We start from the raw sequence: 20,639 nt of genomic DNA, 5'->3' as shown, positions 1-20,639 counted from the left end.
TTAATAAAGAATGCTTTCAAAAGGTTTTATTGTTTAACCTCAAAAGTTTGATCTAGACACAAATTGATGTGTAAAAATATCAAGATGAACTATATGTAGAGTTCAGTAAAAACACCGAGATCGATTCCAAAATCAAATAATAAGTTATTTAGGTCAGATTTGAGTCTTTCCCTGCTTTTCCTTGGAAGCCAGTGACCAGTCTTTTGATTTCTTGAATTTAAGATAAGGGGAGACATACAGCCAACGAATTTGATTTCATTTTTGGTCCTCAAAAACTAAACATGTACTTTCTGTTAACAAGAATGGAATCAGTCACAAATTTCTGTTAACATGGTATCAGAGCGGTGTTCCTGATCCTTGGAACTAGCTGCTTACCGATCACAAAATCCCCAATACCCTCCTATATTTTTTTTAGGGGGGGTATAGGCTCATATATCAAAACCACCACACAAATCAAGCCACCATGTCTAACGACGGTGGCTTAGTCAGCTCAAACCAATAGCTACCATGTCTAAAGGCGGCAGCTCAAAATCAACGGTTGCGATGTCTAAAGGTGTCAGCTCAAAACCAATAGCTACCATGTCTGAAGGCGACAACTCAAAATCAACGGCTGCCATGTCTAAAGGCGGCACCTTAAACAAAAAAAATACCATGTCTGAAGGCGGTATCTCAAACAAAATTATGAGACTACCATGTTGAAGACGGTATCTCAAATCATGTCTACCATGTCTGAAGATGGCGGTAGCTCAAATCAAGTCTACCATGTCTGAAGAAGGCGGTAGCTCAAATCAAGTCTACCATGTGAGGCGGTAGCTCAAATCAAGCCTACCATGTCTGAAGAATGAGGTAGCTCAAATCAAAAAACTACTATGTCTAAAACAAGGTGGTAGCTCAAATAAAAAACTACCATGTCAGAAGAAGACGGTAGCTCAAATAAAAAAACTACCATGTCTGAAGAAGACGGTAGCTCAAATAAAAAAACTACCATGTCTGAAGAAGGCGATAGCTCAATAATCAATCAAAGGTTTCCTTGTCTGAAGAAGACGGTAGCTCAAATAAAAAACTACCATGTCTGAAGAAGACGACACCTCTATAATAAATCAAAGGCTTCTGTGTCTGAACGCGGTGGCTAAAGTCAAACTCAAAACCAAAGCCAAAAATCACCAAAACCAAAAATCGAAACCAATTCAAGTTGAATATTGGAAATCCCACTATTCAACTTGGGGGGAGTGTTAACAAGAATGGAATCAGTCAAACAGTCAAAGTCAATGTCAACGGTTAAGGTCAACAGTCAAAGTCAACAATCAAGATCATAATTAATCACCATTCCAAAAATAGCTTTCATAATTCATGTATAAATAGGGACATTGAGCTCCTTTGTAATCATCACAATTTGAATAACATAACCAATTTACAATAATGTTGTCCTATATCAATATGTGTTCTTTAAAGGCTATTCAAAGCCTTGCTATCTTCTATCTAATAATAATAATTCTTCTATTTTTCTATATCAATTGTTAACACTCTCGATTTGTATTTGATTTTTAGGTAATACATTAAAAATGCCTCTAAAGGTATCCAAATTCTGAAAGGATAAGTAGATAAGTTGGAATTTCTGAAAGGATAAGTATCCAAATTCGGAGCTCATAGCTTTAGTGTCACATTAATGCTAAACCTCTAAAGGTACCTCAGTTGCAAATTTTAAGATGTGACGTATAAATAGAAAAACTTGAAAGTAAAAACTTAGTAAGATCGATGACAAACTCCATGGGTGGCATACACTAACACATGCTCTTACATTGGCCGAACCTCAAGGCCGCTTACAATAAGGCCAGACATGGTTCCTTCATAAGTTATGAATTTTATATATATAGGAATATGATTGCTTCTGAGAGCAGATTTTGAGTTGAATTTCCATGCAAGAACCTCCATCCATCCATCATCCCTTGCTCTTGGAGACCCATCAGTATCAGGTAAGTTCCATGGGCTTGGAGGCCTAAAGCAAATAAGTCCAACCTCTTTGTTTTTCCACTGTAAAACATTCCTTACTCTCACAGGAGAATGCAACCCGTGACATGTTTCTGACAGCTTAAATACAAGGTGACACATGTAATCTGTATCCGGCGACAACACTTGACTTTCGATTTTTCCCTTAATACCAAATACTTGTCGCTTTGAAAGCTCGATTTCCTTTTGAAATCTATGAACAATAATATATCATGTGAGTACATAATTCGGAAAGAGCGGGTACTGTTAGTTCAACCACATCAGCCGAGAGGTGAAACTTTTGTGATTCTTACAGACCAAGTATTTGAAATGTATAAAGTGTAGCAAATAAGAACAACAAAAACTAAGGTTGATGTGTCACTAATGAAATGTACATGCTTTGCTGATTTTGTTTTCCCTAACAATTTGTCTATATTTACGACAAACTATCTCCCGCATAAATGGGACATGTAAATGGAAAAATCTATTAGTTAAATGGGAAGATATAATGAAAATTGTTGAAGAAGCAAACCTTGACTCGACTGAATATTTCAAATGAAAAGGCTTTTCTTTTGAAGACTTGTATGGAGCAGCTTCCATCTCTGACAGCATAAAACATATCTTTTCACTCTGTAGTTCTTTGAGCAAGAACCCGTGTTCACCAAAATTTGAGATATCTTATCAGTAAATTACAAAGAGCAATTCAATTATTCTCTCGATCTATAAACATCGTAAGAAATATAAAAGGATACTTTTAACCTTGTTAGCCTTTCCTGGGCTCTTCAACATTTCCTTGTAATCAACTAGAGAGTGTTGTACTTCCTTTGGCTTCTTGATTTCTTCATATTCCTGTATAAATTACCTTGTTATAAACTTTATAATAATGTAGGACATGATCTTGTACCTGATGATCTATCTACCATGTTCCAAAATGTAAACAAAAGAATTAATCAAGAATAAAACAGAAACACTCAACTATATTAGGACTTACATTGTCTATGGTACGAAACTCTATGCCATTTACATAGACGCTACTTCCACAGTGGCTTCGCGAAAAGCTCTCCAGTAAAACTTCAAACACAGTATCTTCCTTGTAATTCAGGATTTGGCATAATTCAATCATCATCCACCCGTCTTCTCTCCATGTGGCATAATGTGAACGTAAATTGTCACTCCCACTTTTGTACTTTAGGTTAACATACATGTGTTTAGATAGAAACTTTCCTGGTTCACGAAACTTAAAGACTAGATGAACACCATAGTTATCGCCCGGAAGTAAAAGTTGAGGTTTTATCTTGATTCGGACCTTCAGATTCGATATATCCAGCATTTTCGCTACCACCTGAAACCTGTGGATGTTACAAAATATTTGATTAAATTTAGTCACAACCTCACTTTTCCCCACATACAAGCTAGTTTCTATTAATTTAATAATGTTTTCAACCAAAATGTGGTAGTATAGTGTATGTATTTTATATCATTATTGTGGCGAAGAGCTTAAATTCAAAAAAAAAATCACCGACTATATATAATCAGGAAACAGAAAGGAACGTGTGTGCCTTGAAATATGATTTGATCGCCACTTGTGTAGATGGTAGTTTGTGTATGAAAATTTTTTAGCCGATATCAACACATTTCTTTTTCCGTTGCTTCCCAAAGAAAACCACTGCAAAGAAATCAAACCTAATAATCTTCAGCAAATTAACATTTTAGATAGTTAATATAATTGATGAGACGAGTTTAATGGCTTTCTTGCTTTACTTATTACATACCGCTTTGCCTTTTTGAAAAAAGAATCCAGCACATAGCATGTCATAAATATCTTTAAACCTTCCAGAAATAATGTCTTTTCCTGACATATCAGATAGTTTTTCATAGTCCATAGGGAGTTTGGGCTTCCATATCTCATAATCCTCCTATATATACATATATATATATTGAAGAATTAAAACATTAGTTCATAAATTTCATTTTCCTTATAGTTTCATTTTCTGATCTCATGAACAGTGGTATTTAATTACTTGGTATGCCAATGCTGACGTAAGTTGTTTAACTAACTCCCTAGCAGTTGGCCGCAAAAAACCATTATCACCAAGGCATTTAAAGGTGATGGCATGATATGCCTTGAATGAATGAATATCAACATGTTCCTTTATACCCTCAAATATTAGTCTATGATCATCGATTTTACCCGAAGAAAATTCCTTAACAACTTCCTCCATTTCCTCTACACACACCAATCTCCCCAACATCATCTCCAATAAAACCACACCTGATGAGTACATGTCAGACGCCGCATCTAAATAACGTTGCCTTTTGTACCGGGGGTCTAAGTAGCTCAGTGAGCCATATGCATTATCATCATCGATATGTTCAACTTTCTTTTGTTCCAAAGCATATGAGAACTCCTCAAAATTACAAAGTTTAGCCCTCCAATCACCGTCAAGTAGGATGCTACTACATCTGATGTGTCTATGTATGATCCGAGTATCTTTTGTACTGCCACCTGTATGAAGATATTCCAATACCCTTGCAACATCGAGGCCTATCTTGAGGCGTTTCAACCATGTAAGATCAGCGGCATTGTCCAAATGCTTATCCAGTGTTCCGTTAGACACGTGCTCATGCACAATCATTTTTTCACCCATTTCGTTACAATACCCTAGAAGACCAACAATATTCTCGTGCTTACGCTCATAAAGAACTTTCAACTCTCTTATAAATTGAGAGTTTCCTTCATCCCGCCGGCTGTCAAATCTTTTTGCAACAATGGGGGTACGCCGATTGGTATTATTTGCAAGTAAAATCTCTCCTTCATACACCCTCCAGAATCTTCCTTTTTCAATGCAGTTGTCCTCACAGAAGTTTTGTGTGCCCAATTTTATGACTTCGAGTGAAATTTGGAGGTTGTCCTTCCTATTATTCTGTAAATCACAACAATCTTAGCTTTAATGTATAACTCAAATGATTTGAATATCCGCATCAAATTAAAATTCGTTAAGTTGGTGTCATAAATTTTACTCTACATATATATATCATCAAATTCATGCCAACTATTTGCTGGTAGAAGTATTTATTGAAATGGGAATATAAGAACATTATTGAATTTATAAATCAAAATTCTTATTTGTTCATAATTAACATTTAATCTGTTAAGCTCAAGGTACTTTTGGTGATAGAAGCAGTTGTACCCCGGGCAACATCAATTCTTGGTTATTGGATCAGATAGATCAAGAGAAGATTAGGTCTTTTTTGGACCAGGAAGTGCAGCAGAAGGAGAGATCGAGCAGGCAGCAGCGTAGCAATTTTCTTTCTGTTTTTTTTTTAACAAGACAGCTCAGGAGGAGTAGAACGTTGCCACAACCTAGAATGGGTTTATATTATAGCAAGCAAAAAACTTGAGCCTTTTTACAAACTTCTTAATGGGGGAGAGCGACAGGACCAACAACAGGCCCGTTAGGGTCCGCAAGCTTCGGGTACTTAAAGATTAACGACTTACATAGAATAAGTACATGGGAACCAGATTAAAACGAACCAATTTCGGGGCAATTTTGAAAAAGGAGTCGTTAACTTAAAAACAAACAGCTAAAGTTATACTCCGTATATTACAGTAGACATTATATATATATATATATATATATATATATATATATATAAAATGATAAATCCTCTTAAAAATTAGCCGAAAAAATCTTCTAAAACCAATGAATGCGTGTCCATTGCCCAATGACTTAATGCGACCATCCCATCTCCCCCATAATTTAATTTTACCCAATCAAATTACTTCACCTCATTTTAACTCTTTAACTTTTTTTTCAGCCTTTTTTAGTGGCAATCATCACCTTGTAGTGGCGGTCTCATCAACCCTCCAATCCTCCATCACCCTGCCACACACTTCTCCCATCTCCCTCTCCCCCAGCTCCCAGCCGAAACTTTCTCTATCTCCTCATCTCCCTCCTCATCCCTTTACACACTCCCTTCCCATTTATTATAACTATTAATTCAAATAAATGATGAGTCACCAAATTACTTGCAAACATGAGACAGTGTCACGTACCGAAAAGAGAGTATGCAATGTATTTTTGAAGTATATACATTACTAAGTGTTTTGAGTATAAGAACATTTACGGATCAAACTTTTTCTATTGGTTTGAAAGTCCAAAGGGTATTTTAAGCAGTACTATGCGTAAGTATTACACAAGTTTCAACATTTACAAAAATAAAAAGTTATTTTTTTATAATTTAATATAAATAATATAAAAATACGAATACGAATGTAAATATAACATATAATTTTCAATTTATTATGCTGCCTAACCTAAATTTATATTCATATTCATATTGACAATAAATTAAAGAGATGTAATATAAACTTTAAAAATTAACTTAAAATACTTTTTTTATATATAGGATATTTTGGTCATTGTTTATTGATTTTATTCTATCTATACCTATATATAATATAAAAGTTAAGTTTTCACATCAATGCTAAACCAACATTCATCTTTCTTCATAACGACTCTTATTTGTGATTTTTGATTGCTAACAATTATGAAGTTTGTTGTGGAACGTATTCATTAGTCTTAATTGAAGCTCACTAGATGGTTCACTAATCACAAGTTATGATCGATATCAAAAAAGAGAAACGGTTTTGAAATGCTTGATATTCTTCACTAAAGAGGAATCCATAATTACATGGTTCATTAATATTAAATGCTTAAAATTCTTCATTAACGATGATACATTTATTAGGCATGCTATTTTGCTATCCTTTTGTTGCTTAGAGCATTCACAATGGGTTCGGAGGTGAATTTTTCTCAAGGTCTCAGGTTCGAGTTTTGGGTTTATCATTTCAAGGTATTTTTTATGAGGAGGGGATTGGGGGTCCAACGATTTGTTGGTTAAAATTGCTTCCAGCACGTCTAAGTCGAAACTAACTTTACAAAAAAAAAAAACATTCACAGTGCCCAGGACTCATTCTCCAAGGACCAGCATCACATCAGCTCCACATCAGCCTAAGGACTAACCAATGACTAATCCTCAAAAACACTCAATGTCAAGACTAGTCTATGACCCACTATTTATTTAATTTTACACTTTTACCCAATAATAATAATAATAATAATAATAATAATAATAATAATAATAATAATAATAATAGAAAATAAATAATAATAATTATTATTAATAACATAAATAATATAGTAAACATATTTATTCTAGAGTGATTTTTAGAATTACATATAACTATAAGAATGAAAATTGAAAATTAATAATAATAATAATAATAATGATAAATAAATAAAGTGGTCTTCTTCTTCGTTCCTTTTCCCTTCGCAACCGCCCACCACACAGGTACCTCACGCCGGAAAAAATGGTTATGCCTTTTTTTTCACAGCCACCACTACACACCGATATATACATGCATAACACATTTATGTATACAATATACACAGATAAAAATTAAAAAATAACGCCAAGTTCCTTCATCTCTGTGCAGACGGACCAACCAAAGCGAACCTAAGAACGAGTCACACCTAACGGTGATTTTTTGATTCGTTACATACCCCTTACCTTAATCAACGTTAGTATGGCTCCGTTAACCCCTAATCCTTATATGTGAAATGCACATGAGGATATTTTAGTTATTTACATGTTAAACAACCTCCCCCTTCTTCTTTCTTCTTTTTCACCAGCTTCTCTCTTAACAATCTTTCTTACTTTTCTTGCTACTATCTCATCAATCCACAAATCATTAACAAAAAATTCTAACCAAACTTATTTTCAGACCGTCATCTAATAAGTTCATAATCAATTTACCATCATAAAATTTGTATTCTTCAAAACTAAATAACAACATAAACAGATCCATGTAAACCCATTTCATATCACAATAACAAACAAATAAATAACTACAATCATTATTAAACAAAATCAGATAATTAGTTATCTAAATTTTCAAAACACACCATACCTTCATATATGGAAAATCTTCCAACTCAACATCTGTTCACCTTACCCGCGTTTATCGATAGATTCTTATGTTTCTTTCTTTTCTTTTTTAATAAAAAACAAATCTTATCAAACCCAAGAAACTACTTTTTGTTTACAACCATAAAGATGAAAGACGAAACCCAACCCCAAACGCGACAAAACATGATGGTGGTGGTTTTCGGCAGTGGTGATTGTTTGTCACCGGCGGTAGAAGTGGAGAGATATAGATCTAGTGATATTAGAAAGTTGATTTGATTTATGTGTTTTGTTTGTGTTTGTATAGATATAGATATACACACACACATATATCTATATATGTATTGTACAGATATTGGTTTTGGGATATATATCATCATCGTAGTCTTGAATTCATTTCGTATTCTGTTGAGTTCGAAAGTAAGAGACAAAAGTTTGCTTGGAGGACTTGTTGGTTTTGGTTTGCAAAATCGAAGAGAGGGAAATGATAAATATGATGGGTATAATTAATTGCAGGAAAAAGAGAGAATAATAAATATGATGTTGGTTTATAGATTTTGTAAGCTCAAATAAATATGCGAAATTTACCGATATGGCAGGCTAACGTGATGAATTGTGTTGGATCAACTAGCTTGGTATCCGCGTAATACGGCGGTGGTTGTGGCGGCAACGGTGTGATGGTTGGGGCGATTGTTGGTGGTGGAGGTGGCATCGAGTGGTGTAAATAATTGATGTAAAGGTAATTGGTGTAGAAGGTTAATAGAGATATTTTAATAAGACTGACATTGTAATTTAATCATTAATGGTATTATAGATAATTACTCCATAACATTTAAAGAGAGAGTTGTTTTATTTATTAAATAGTATAAAAGTATAGATTATGTGTATATAGGAATTAGGATTAAGAAATAAAGGTATTTTGGGTATAAAAAAGTGCTGAATTTCTTAAAATAAGAGAGGTCAATATGTTTTATAAGGGGTTATAAATATCGCATGCTTTTTTTTTATCGAAAAAGGACGTGTCTATAGAATTTCTCTGTTAGGTAATTAATGATCACATATTTATCAAAATTCACTCATGTCTATAGAAACTTTCGGGACAACATATTGATTTTAAGAAAATAAAATGAAATTCAGAAACCTATAAGTTCGGAAACCAAATATATATTATAATAATGGAAAAAAGTTAGGTAAAACATATAATACCTATTTTAGGTAAAACATGAGGAAATTATGTAAAATTTATGGGGTTATGTATGTTTATCAAATTCAAAAGTTTAATTTGTAACTTTTTTTAATGTGACAATACCTAGGCTTAGGTAAAGTCTGTAGTACGGATTATTTTCCTTATAATAATATAAAAGTTTAGTTTCGAAATCAATTCTAAAACCACACCATCTGTCTTAATAAATTGTAATTTTAAAAGCTTCTTATGTTAAATGAATTTAAAAAGTCTATTATGTACAAGAAAGTTAATTAGTTCTTGCAATGCAAAATGGAAATTATTTGTGTAGGAAATGTTAATGACTTGCAAAAGTTCTTTTGAAAAACCAAGAGTATTAGTCATTATTTCTAAATCTTAAAAGTTAATTATGTGTGAAGTGAAGTTAATTACCTATATGCATGAAAGTTAATTACTTGCGATGCAAAAGGAAATTATGTACGTAAGAAAGTTAATGACTTGCAAAAGCTGTTTTAGAAAACTAAGAGTATCAATATTTATTTTTAAATTTTTCTTTCTAATTACACATATACACAATTAATTTGTTAAACAAATTTCGAGAATTAATTGGGGTGTATAAAGAAACAATATACCAAAACATAGATTAAATCAAATTTATTCAAAGTTATATGATATTAGCATAAAGGCTGAGAAATCGTGTCTTAACAGGTTCGGTGCGCACAAAATTCCCAGCTTTCAAACATGAAAACGACTCATTTAAAACTTGTCTTTAATGATTTGAGCGTGACAATTATTCGTTTTATGTATCAAAAAAGTTAAATGTTTAACTTTGAAATATTAAAAACAATTATTTTTAAAAATACAAAAAGTTGCATAGTATATTTTTTGCTTAACAGTTACTTTAACATGTTTTAACAGGTTCCCAATTGTCAGCCTTAATTAGCATGCATATGTATCTATATATATATATATATATATATATTGTTATAGATTATTTTTTTTGGAATTCGATAGGTCTTTTTATTTTATACATTATTTATTATCAGATATATCATAATATGTGTGTGCATATTATATTTTTAACTAGTTGAAAATCATTAATATAGATGGTGTTTGGGTTGCTTAACCGTTAGAAGGAATGTGAGTAGGTTGTTGATTAATAAATAACTTATTAATGAGAATTGATGATCATGATAGTTTTTGAAATGCTTTCATCTGTATATCCTAATGTTTTTGTATTTGATAGAGTCTATAAATAGACCAATGCATCAAAACTTTCCTCACTACGACCTTGCAATTTCTATAGCATTCCAGTGTTGAAAAAACTAACCTCATCAATGGGAACTGTAGTAGAAGTTGCAGTAAAGCATAGTGAACCTTTGTTTTTATACCAACTCCTGTTTAGTAGACAAACTAAACATTTACTCGGTATAATTTAACTTCTTAACAAAACCAACTAATTAATCATGAAAACAACTTCCTTCATCCCCGTCATCCAACGGACGGGTTTTAAGCCCTCATAATTATATGACAACCAAACATAACAATGCATAGTAATGACTCATTCAATTACCATTCATTCTATTAACTCATCCATTTTCATCCATAGCTTTTTCATTTGATTCTACCAAACTTACCCCTGTCTCTTTCCAATATAAATGTAATTTGCTAGTAATGGTAGTCATCTATTCGCTAGTATAGGATTATGTTGGTTCGTCTGGTGTTTATGTAACTAACATTCTTGTTTGTTTTTTTTTCTCCAACGGGTTTATGTAGCTAAAATTGATTATACTGTCTATTGCTTATCTTATTGAAACTATATTTTAATTTCATACAACATTTGGTGTTTTCTTAGCTATTTTTTTGTCTTAATTATTCATTTACCAGTTTCATTTAACGGATATATAGATTTGAATAAATGATTGGAAAAAGTTCATGTAAGAACAATTTAAATCGGAAGAACCATGAGAACTTTTAAATTATAACTTGATATTCATATATTAATATATATGTGAACAAATTCGTTTTCAAATGAGCACATCAGGTTATAGTTAATAATAACCATATATATTTATATGTGAACAGTTCTCACATGTATTCTACCATAAAGGAATTGAGTATAACCAAAAAGATAACGACGATCTGACATATATCTTTAATATAAGATTAAAATAACAAATTTAATTTTCTTAGGATATCTTTCATTTAAGGAAACTGATATTAGATAAGGATTATTTATAAAAACAAATATATATAAAATTAGAAAGTTAATTGGTAGATTAAAATACAGTTGTCGCTCTAATAATTAAAATATCGAGTGTCGCATAAATAATGTTACAATCATGTTTTAGTATATTAGTAGATACAATGTCCACATGACCCGTCCTAGTATAGTTTTAATTTGTGCTTTAGGTATCACTAAGTTATAAAATCTATCCATTCATGTATTTTATATACAACATATAAAATTTTCAATTTGTGCTTGACATTTCACTAATTTGTGTTTAGGTCTCACCAAATTTCAAAATTTAAATTTCATATAAAAATATATAGTAGGTTCATGTAATGAACAAACTATTCCCTTGTATCATCATGAAAAAGTAAAAAGTTATAATGAAAACATTTACTTACTTGAAGGTTCAAAGATTTCTCAAGTTCTTTAATGATGACTTCCATTGTTGGACGGTTAACTTGAGCTTTTGCCACACATTGACTTGCTATTTTTGAAAATGTATATAATGAATCGTGATTGAGCCCATCATTTAGCCCAGCTTCCTTCAACCGTGGATCTACCAATTTCTCTATATTTTCGCTATTAATGAATTGGCACACTATTGATGGAAGGCCCCTTGTATTGCACATCTTATATGCTAAGTTCCCACACATTATTTCATACAAAACTACTCCAAAAGAGTAAATATCTGAGCTAGTTTTCAAATTACCTGTTTCTAGATATTCGGGATCAATGTAAACTTCGGTACCACCAATATTACCGGTAATCAAGGTGCTATGTTGGTCATGCGTGGGGTGTAACTTAGAGAGCCCAAAGTCTGCAATCTTTGCCTCCCACTTATCGTCCAATAGAATATTTGCACTCTTTATATCCCTATGAATTATGCACTTTTTGTCTTCTGTATCTTTGTGAAGATATTCCAATCCATATGCAATACCAATGCATATTTTTATACGATGGGCCCAAGTAAGATTAGTAATCTTACCATTATTTTCCAAATAATCTTGGATGCTTCCATTGGAAGCATATTCGTAAATTAGAATCATTTCTTGTTCTTCATCACAGAAGCCTAAAAGAGAAACTACATTTCGATGCTTACATTTGCTAAGTAGTTCAATTTCAGCTAAAAACCCTTGTTCTTCTTGCCCATCTACCCTACGAAAGAGACGTTTAATAGCCACGGGCAACTCAGTTTTATTGTCGCCTTTTGTGGCTGTTGATGCACTTATGCCATTAGAATGGCCAAGTTTTGCTTTATAAACCTTACCATATCCACCGGATCCAATACATTTTGTGTAGGAAAAATTGTCGGTCACCAAACGTATATCACTCAATCGAAATCTTAAGTGATCCAAATTTTTCACCTGCAACTTTATGAATTAAAATAAAAGCGAAGAAAAGAGAAGCAATGAACGATGTGTTACATTAGACAAATGAAAATATCTAAAATTCATGTACCTACGTGCCACTTTATCTTACCAACCTTTTGAAAATTATAAGTCTTGCACACACGCTCGAGGCCCAAAAGTAGGGTTATGTGTGTAAATGTTGATGAGGGAATGGAGGATATGAATGATTTAAATGCTTTTTATTTTCCCCTTTCGTTAATGATCATAACAAATCTCAACATATTATTAGAGGAGGAAAGATATCAAAATGTAGGCTTTTGTCTCACAAAGTTTTTGTGTTTTAAAGCTATCTTTTGGTAAAATGATGAAATTTCCATATGTTGACTCCATAAAAACATTAAACTAATTAAAAAAAAAAAGGTTTTGCTAAATGCGGTTTTTAACGTTGCAGTTAAGATGTATTAAATTGTTGTACACATATCATAAATATCAGGGGTGGACTTTTGATATAAAAAGTATAACTTTTTTATTTACATTAAATGCACCTTGATCATGTATATGGTTAAAATCTACACTCCTTTATAAAAATTATTCACTCCCTATAAATAGATTGTGTTACTCAAATGTTACATACGAAAGTACTAAATTGCCCTTAATAAACATCCACTGTGAAATTTTTTTTTATAAATTATCAAATTTGTCCTTAATGAATTAATTTACACCCTAAACTCTTGTTTTAATAATTAACACTTTAAGCCATAATCTATTTTAATATTTCACCATTAATTTTACATCAACCTACACCACTTGACACCGTCACCATCACCAATAATACTGTCACCAACACCACTAGACCGTCATCCCCGTCACCGCCGCTACATTGTACGGATACCATGCGGTATTTGTTAACAAGAATTGTATATGTACGAAATATATAAGTTTATTTATGTAGGCAAATATATGACAAGAAGTAATTATATATAGCCAAGTCAAACTATAAATGTTATAAGCATATACATATATGATATATTTATCACAAATTTGGGTTAGTAGTCAAAGAGTCCAACTCTTTGGCCTTATCAATGAAAAAAGCCCAATTAAAAGACCAACTCCTTGGCAAGGGTCTTCTTATCTCAGTTGAAGGATATTCTCAACATCATAAGATTTTTGATACATTTTATATCCATCAGGATTGATCAGGAGAATTACTTTCATTTCACTACATTACAGCAATGTCTACAATCGATTATATCAAATCTTAAAACATCCTTCTAGGATATCAGAGATCACCATATTTCTATCTTAGGACAACATTACCTTAGACCCGTAAAAAGCTTGTTAGGTTTGCACAATATATTAAGGAGACGTGATGGCTGTCACGGTTAAACTCCATCGTGATTGAGCCCGACCATCTGTGCTCAAACACACCCTTAAAGGCTGCATTTAAAACTTTTTTTAAAACTAATTGTTTTATTAGATTTTACCTTTTTGAAATTTTTATTTGCTCTGCCCCTTCTTATTATAGCTGTTTTAGTTCACAAGTCTTGTTCAAACTAGGCTTAATGTAGTGCTAGTTTATTTCCTTTTTTAGTTGGTGTAATGTCATGAGAGTGTAATAAACGTTGATCGAATTTTTATTGTATGAATGAGCTTTTAAACCATTCATTTGACATAAGGAACCTGTAACCGTTAGATGAATAACTTAACAAGAACTCCATTAAATAGTAATGATTGAGTCAGATTGCGATAGTTTAGTTTTGTTGATGGCCATTGACTAACACCGTAAAAATATTTAAGTCTTTGACTTTTAATTTGAGTCAACTTGGACACATCTAAGCTGAGTTAGCTAGGTATTTACTATCTTGTTTTTATTGTATAGTTTTTCAAGCTACACCAACATGGAAGATAGCATTTGGTTTGAAATGAAGTTGAAGATTAAAATAAAAAATTAAACAAGAAGTGGAAGTCAGCTTAAGCTTACAATCAGTTTTAATGAACAAAATTCCGACTTGAAACTTCAAAGTGTCCCAAGATTTTCTTATCTATTCTGGATAATCTATCAATGTTAAGATTGGATAAACATGGTGATAAAACGTATGAAGTACTTTGCAGATCTTTGAGTTTGGTGGTTCTCCTTATTCTATTAGGTGTCTTTTTTTTATTGGCTAGCACATGAGCATGGAAGGTAACCGATGAACAAGAACAAAGGTAAATTACAATGTTAGTCCTTGAAGTTGACGGTTTTTACACTTATAATTACTAAACTAAAAAAATAGTAAAAAGCATCTCAATCTATCCATTTTTTCACTTTTGGTCATTGCGTCCAATTTTATTATTTTCCCCCTTCCCACAGATATCATGATTAAAAATAATAATAGGTCAGGGTTGAAAAAACTAAAATTTTTGAACTACTAAACCAAACCAAATGTGAAACCATTTTCTAATTATTTTATTAAAACAAACTAAAATTAAAAAAATGAATCACAATAGAGGAAAACTAATGAAGTAAAATGCAATGAACAAAAATGAAAAAAGTGGATAGTTTGAGATGTTTTCTGTTATTTTTTTAATTTAATGTTAAAATGCAAAAAATACCAACTTTGGTGGATAAAAATGTAATTTACCCAGAAGAATAGTGTTACTATCATATAAACCACTTTGTGCGGAGGCATCCAGATCGGTACACGTAGCTGCAATTGACACCATCCAAGAGGTGGTATCTTCTTATAAATGTCATACTTGGTGGCTGGTAAATTGTGTTCGCCTTAATCAAGTCTATTCTCACAACATTTATGTCCGTTAAGAGAAATCCGCTTTAGGACGTATTGCGTTAATGCGTTCATATACTCGGCTGAGACTAATAATTTCTAAAGAATAGATACGAGTATATATAACAAAATTGTAACTTGTACTCAACCAAGTAGTTTGATTTAATAGGCATCTTTATTTCTCAATTGCTTGTAATTCTTGTTTGATTCATCAATAAAGAATTAGTTAAAAAAATCTATTAGGTGTTTTGTTTAAGTCTGCACTCTGCATACTTTTAAGTGGTTCAATATTTTTCTTAATTTCTAACAAGATTTAATAGTGAACTGGTTTGAAAATGTTATTGAAAAATGAAATAGTGGTATTTTCAAACCTATAAATCAAACATGTTCAACCCTAAAGGAAATATATATATATATATATATATAGGGGTGAGTTATTTAGAGTAAAAGTAATCCAAAAAATACAAAAAGTATAAGGCACTGTTGGATCTTCTTCCTCATTCTTCCTTGTCTTCTGCAAGACTGTCGCCACCAGCCACCACCTTCTTCTCAGGAGACCGCCACACCTTCTCCTTCTTCCTTCTTCTCCGGCAAGACAACCACCGCCACCACCTACGGCGACATCTCCGACGACTTTTCCGGCGAGAATCAGGTTCGCTTTCAGGTGGATACGTTACGAGAGTTGCCCTCATCCGTTCTACACTGGTTGTCACGGGACGCATATGGGAATCGTATGGATTTGATGGGCGGCGGTCCAATAGATGGTGGCGGTTTGATACGGTACGGACGGAGCCCTTGCTGCCGGCGTCGGCGTCGTAGTTGGGGTGGTCGGAGATTATGGTAGTGGCGGTAGTTGTCTTGCTGGAGAAGAAGGACGTGGTGGCTGGCGGCGGCAATCTCGCCAGAGAAAAAGGAAGAATAAGATATTCCCTTGTACTTTTTGTACTTTTTGGATTGCTTGTATTCTAATTATCTCCAAATGATTTTTAAGATAAAAAAAATATGTATTTGTAAGTTATAAGAACCTATAAACATGTTAAGGAAAATAAAATAAAAATACTACTAAACCAACAAAGACTTATAAGATTTCCCGTACATACTTATAATTGTAGAACACAAATACTTAAAAGTGTAAATTTTAATTTGTTTCTCATGATTTTTAAAATGGAAGTTCAATATAAAAAATTGGTATGTTCACTAATGCACAAAAGTTTTATATTTGTATATTGATGATGTACCCTATACGGAGCTCTACCTTCGTATTACGAAGGTTGCTTAAGGATGCTTTCTGCCAGAATTACAGAGCTCACCTCCGTCAGAACAGAGCTCATCCGTTAGAACAGAGCTCATCCGTCAGAACGGAGCTTCGCCAAATATGGAGGAAATCTCTTATTTTCTTCCTCCTAAAGCAAAGGTATGTTTCCTTATCTTTTATTATTATAATATATCTATAATATGATATGTAAATCCCATAAACATGTCTACCATATCTTGTACCCACATAACTAGGGTATCCCCCTAAAACCCTAACTTATTCCCCAAAATAAGTTAGTCCTATATAAAGAGGTTATCCCCTCACGAATAAAGGCATCAAGTTCTTTCTATGAGATACTAAGCCTCATTCACCCAAACACCTAAGGTGGCTGTCTTCTCTACGGAGTCGTCTCCACCGCCAACACAAACACCTCCAATCTTGTGGCGTTAAGTTTCTCAAAGCTTTACACCGATAGGGAATCGCCAACGAATCGGTCAAAACCCCCTCCTTGTTTCGATCGGAGGACCATGCGGTTCTTTGATCAAACAAATTGGCGGCATCCGTGGGACCATATTCTATACGTCCCATCTCTACCGCCGGGTTAGATCTCCAACAATTGATGCCCATGAAATCCAACGATACCGGATAAATCTTGATTAAGATAAAGCCCAGTATATATGTCACAAATGAAGCCTCGTCCATGGCAAAATCTTGTGTAAATTATCACAGACGAGTCTTTGCGACCCAGAAGCTCAACGAGGTAAGTGTTGTGCTGATTATCACAAACAAAGCCTTGGCGACAGAAGGATCAATAAGACAAGTTTTGTGCAAATTTTCACAGACAGAGAGTCTCGGCGACAAGGCGAATCTTGTGCATATTTTAGCCTTATAGGATAGTCTTGCAAAGGTAAAATAGCCTCATCGGATCTACCAAGGAAGACATCAATCACGGAGAAACAACCACAGCTTCCGCAAATTCGAGGACACTTTCTGATCTTCGAAGGTATGCTTTTATTTGTTTATCTTTAGCAGTCTAATGCGATCTTCTGCAGATAGAATCTCCCATCAGACTAGGGGGCTTGATGATGTACCCTATACGGAGATCTACCTCCGTATTACGAAGGCTGCTTAAGGATGCTTTCTACCAGAATTACGGAGCTCACCTCCGTCAGAACGGAGCTCCGCCAAATATGGAGGAAATCTCTTATTTTCTTCCTCCTAAAGAAAAGGTATGTTTCCTTATCTTTTATTATTATAATATATCTATAATAAGGCATGTAAATCTCATAAACATGTCTACCATATCTTGTACCCACATAACTAGGGTATCCCCCTAAAACCTAACTTATTCCCCTAGATAAGTTAGTCCTATATAAAGAGGTTATCCCCTCATGAATCAAGGCATCAAGTTCTTTCTACGAGATACTAAGCCCCATTCACCCAAACACCTAAGGTGGCCGTCTTCTCTATGGAGTCGTCTCCACCGCCAACACAAACACCTCCAATCTTGTGGCGTTAAGTTTCTTAAAGCTTTACACCGATAGGGAATCGCCAACGAATTGGTCAAAACCCCCTCCTTGTTTCGATCGGAGGACCATGCGGTTCTTTGATCAAACATATATAAACTTATGAATATAAACTAGCACACTACTCGCACAATGCCGTGGTGGCGGACGTTGAGTCGTGTAGATAACTGATGTAAAATAATTGATGTAAAAAGTTAGTGGAAATATTTTAGAAGATAAATGAGTAAATGTTTAACTAATCATTAAGGGTATATTGGTACATTTTCTTATCCTAAAATGTAACTTTTTGACATTTATGGTGTAATCTTTATAAGATAATATAGATGTAATTATGGTTTTTTAAATTAAATAACAATTTATTGTTTAATTTTGTTCCTTATAGAAAACCTTTTATTATTTAATCCCATTAAAATTCTAATAGCACGGCACCCGCGTGATGTAACGACGGTGGTGGCAATGTCGGTCTAGTGGTGCGGCACCTCATGGTGACGGTGGCGAAGTCGGTTTTGGTCCAAAGTCGGTTCGGTTTCTCTGTTTTTTTAGTTTGGACCACGATATAAACATCCCTAGCTAGCTAGTTAGAACCTTTATAAAATAGTATAAATAATTGCCCTAATTTAGTTTTTCAAGAAAACACTTGTTCTGTATCTACCATTTTGTAACTCGATCGATATGCAGAAAAAAAAAAAAAGTTCCATTGTAAGCTACGTAGTATTATTTACCGCAATGATTTTAATGTAATAAATCAAACCATTACCTTCAAGTGGTTGGATAATATACCTTCCGGATGTCCCTGCAATATCAAAATCACAAAAGTGAGAATTTAGTTAAAATAAACTTATATGTTATTGAGACAATGGTATGAAATCATATGAAAATTAATAAAAGGTAAAAACAAGAATGTAACACTAAATAAAAACAAGAATTGATGGTCTTACAAGACTTTGATCATGTTTATGTTGAAGCTCCAACGCTCGCTCAAGTTTTTGGAGAACTTTTTTCATATCTGGACGCTGTGACCGCTGCTCCTTCAAGCAAAAATATGCCGTCTCGGAGAAAATGTTTAATGATTCCAAGCAACTCATTTGCTTTCGTAGATCAGGATCAATCTTCTCATCTAGTGTCTTCTCTTCGTAACCGGCTCGGGCCATCCGAGCAAAATACCAATGATCTGCTTTGTGACCTGGTGTTGGAACAACGGATGATGCTACCATCCCAAACAGGACCTCAAACAGAACAACACCAAAGGAGAAGACATCTGACTTATGAGTCAAACCTTCAGTGGTTTTATATGCTGGATCCATATATAGTAATGAGCCATTGTATTTATCTGTAAGGTAAATCTGATTCCTTTTAGCTCTAACAGCAAATCCAAAATCATATAACTTGGGTTCCCAGTCGTGATCGAGCAATATTTTGGAGCTCTTGATGTTACCGTGTATCACACTGTGATACTCTTCCGCATCGTAATGAAGGTAAGTCAATGCACGTGCTATCCCGACACATATATGCAGTCTCTGCATCCAACTTAGCGTATATAGATGCTTGTCTAGACTTTCATTCGCCTCGTGCTCGTTTATCTTCACTAAAATATCTTTCCTATAAAAAATTTTCAAAGTAGGAGCGATATTTTTATGTGTAAGATCTTTTAGTATATTAACCTCGTTGAGTGCATTGTGTGGTTTCAAACATTTCCGTACAACAATATTGACGTATTCTCCTGATGATTGCATCAAGAGTCGTCCTTTGTAAATTTTTGAGGAAGAAGTTTGTGTAACAAGACATTCATCTGCGAAATTGTTGGTGGCTGATTCTATGTCGCTAAATGGGATCGACATACTACGAGTATACTCTTTTAGGGACATAACGGAATCGTCTACGTTGGAAGATGAACAAGACATATGATGATGATGTCTATATGTATTGATAAGTAGTAAATTAAACTTTGAAATCTAGGAATGGATGATTGAAAGTAGAAAGGAATTAGAGGAAGAATATATATATAGACTATATAGTTGAATCACACAACCACAACCACAACCACAACCACATAAATATAATCCTAGTTAATTACCTACAAAACAAAATGCTTTCTCTTTCACATTAAATTGTCACTCAATTTCCCCAATTTCCTGTCAATTTTTTGGGAGATATTATATATGGAAATTTCCAGGTAGGCTACTTATAGTTTTTCTTTTTTCTCAAACTTTTGCATTCGGCCTATTATTCGAAGTTTCGAACTACCCGTTTATTGGGCTCTAGATACAATGAGTTGCTTACTTGCTTAAAGGATATATATTTTTTTTATCTCACACTCGAGCGTTTTCATAACCATTTGTTAATAAATAGATTATGCTTATAAAATGAAA

The 20,639-nt window shown here is 33.5% G+C and overlaps 1 protein-coding gene across 4 annotated transcripts; it reads right to left on the bottom strand.

The window, feature by feature from the left end:
* Window positions 1-1,722: 1,722 nt before the first annotated feature.
* LOC122581141 lies at window positions 1,723-20,227 on the bottom strand. Of its 4 annotated transcripts, none has more exons than XM_043753302.1 (10): window positions 19,209-20,227; window positions 19,028-19,063; window positions 11,771-12,736; window positions 4,008-4,910; window positions 3,759-3,902; window positions 3,546-3,652; window positions 2,978-3,335; window positions 2,739-2,835; window positions 2,519-2,624; window positions 1,723-2,200 (listed from the first exon to the last, which is right to left on the bottom strand). In XM_043753302.1, the coding sequence occupies exons 1-10, from the start codon at window positions 20,169-20,171 to the stop codon at window positions 1,795-1,797; spliced, it is 4,086 nt and encodes a 1,361-aa protein (XP_043609237.1). In that variant the 5' UTR covers window positions 20,172-20,227; the 3' UTR covers window positions 1,723-1,794. The 4 variants fall into 4 exon arrangements, with proteins under 4 accessions (XP_043609237.1, XP_043609238.1, XP_043609239.1 ...); XM_043753303.1 differs by having other exon boundaries at window positions 2,519-2,616; window positions 2,746-2,835; XM_043753304.1 differs by having other exon boundaries at window positions 2,110-2,200; window positions 2,746-2,835.
* Between the last annotated feature and the right edge of the window lie 412 nt (window positions 20,228-20,639).

The sequence above is a fragment of the Erigeron canadensis genome, chromosome 9 (genome assembly GCF_010389155.1).
Source record: "Erigeron canadensis isolate Cc75 chromosome 9, C_canadensis_v1, whole genome shotgun sequence".
Taxonomy (NCBI): Eukaryota; Viridiplantae; Streptophyta; class Magnoliopsida; order Asterales; family Asteraceae; genus Erigeron; species Erigeron canadensis.
This window is presented reverse-complemented; position numbering and strand designations above follow the sequence as displayed.

What these genes read in the sequence shown, in the direction of transcription:
- LOC122581141 (XM_043753302.1), bottom strand. Translation starts at nt 20,171, where the DNA reads ATGTCTTGTTCATCTTCCAACGTAGACGATTCCGTTATGTCCCTAAAA. An exon ending in CGATCAAATCATATTTCAAG is followed by an intron (nt 3,336 to 3,545) that starts GCACACACGTTC and finishes TAACATCCACAG; the next exon opens with GTTTCAGGTGGTAGCGAAAA. An exon ending in AAATATTCAGTCGAGTCAAG is followed by an intron (nt 2,201 to 2,518) that starts GTTTGCTTCTTC and finishes TATTGTTCATAG; the next exon opens with ATTTCAAAAGGAAATCGAGC.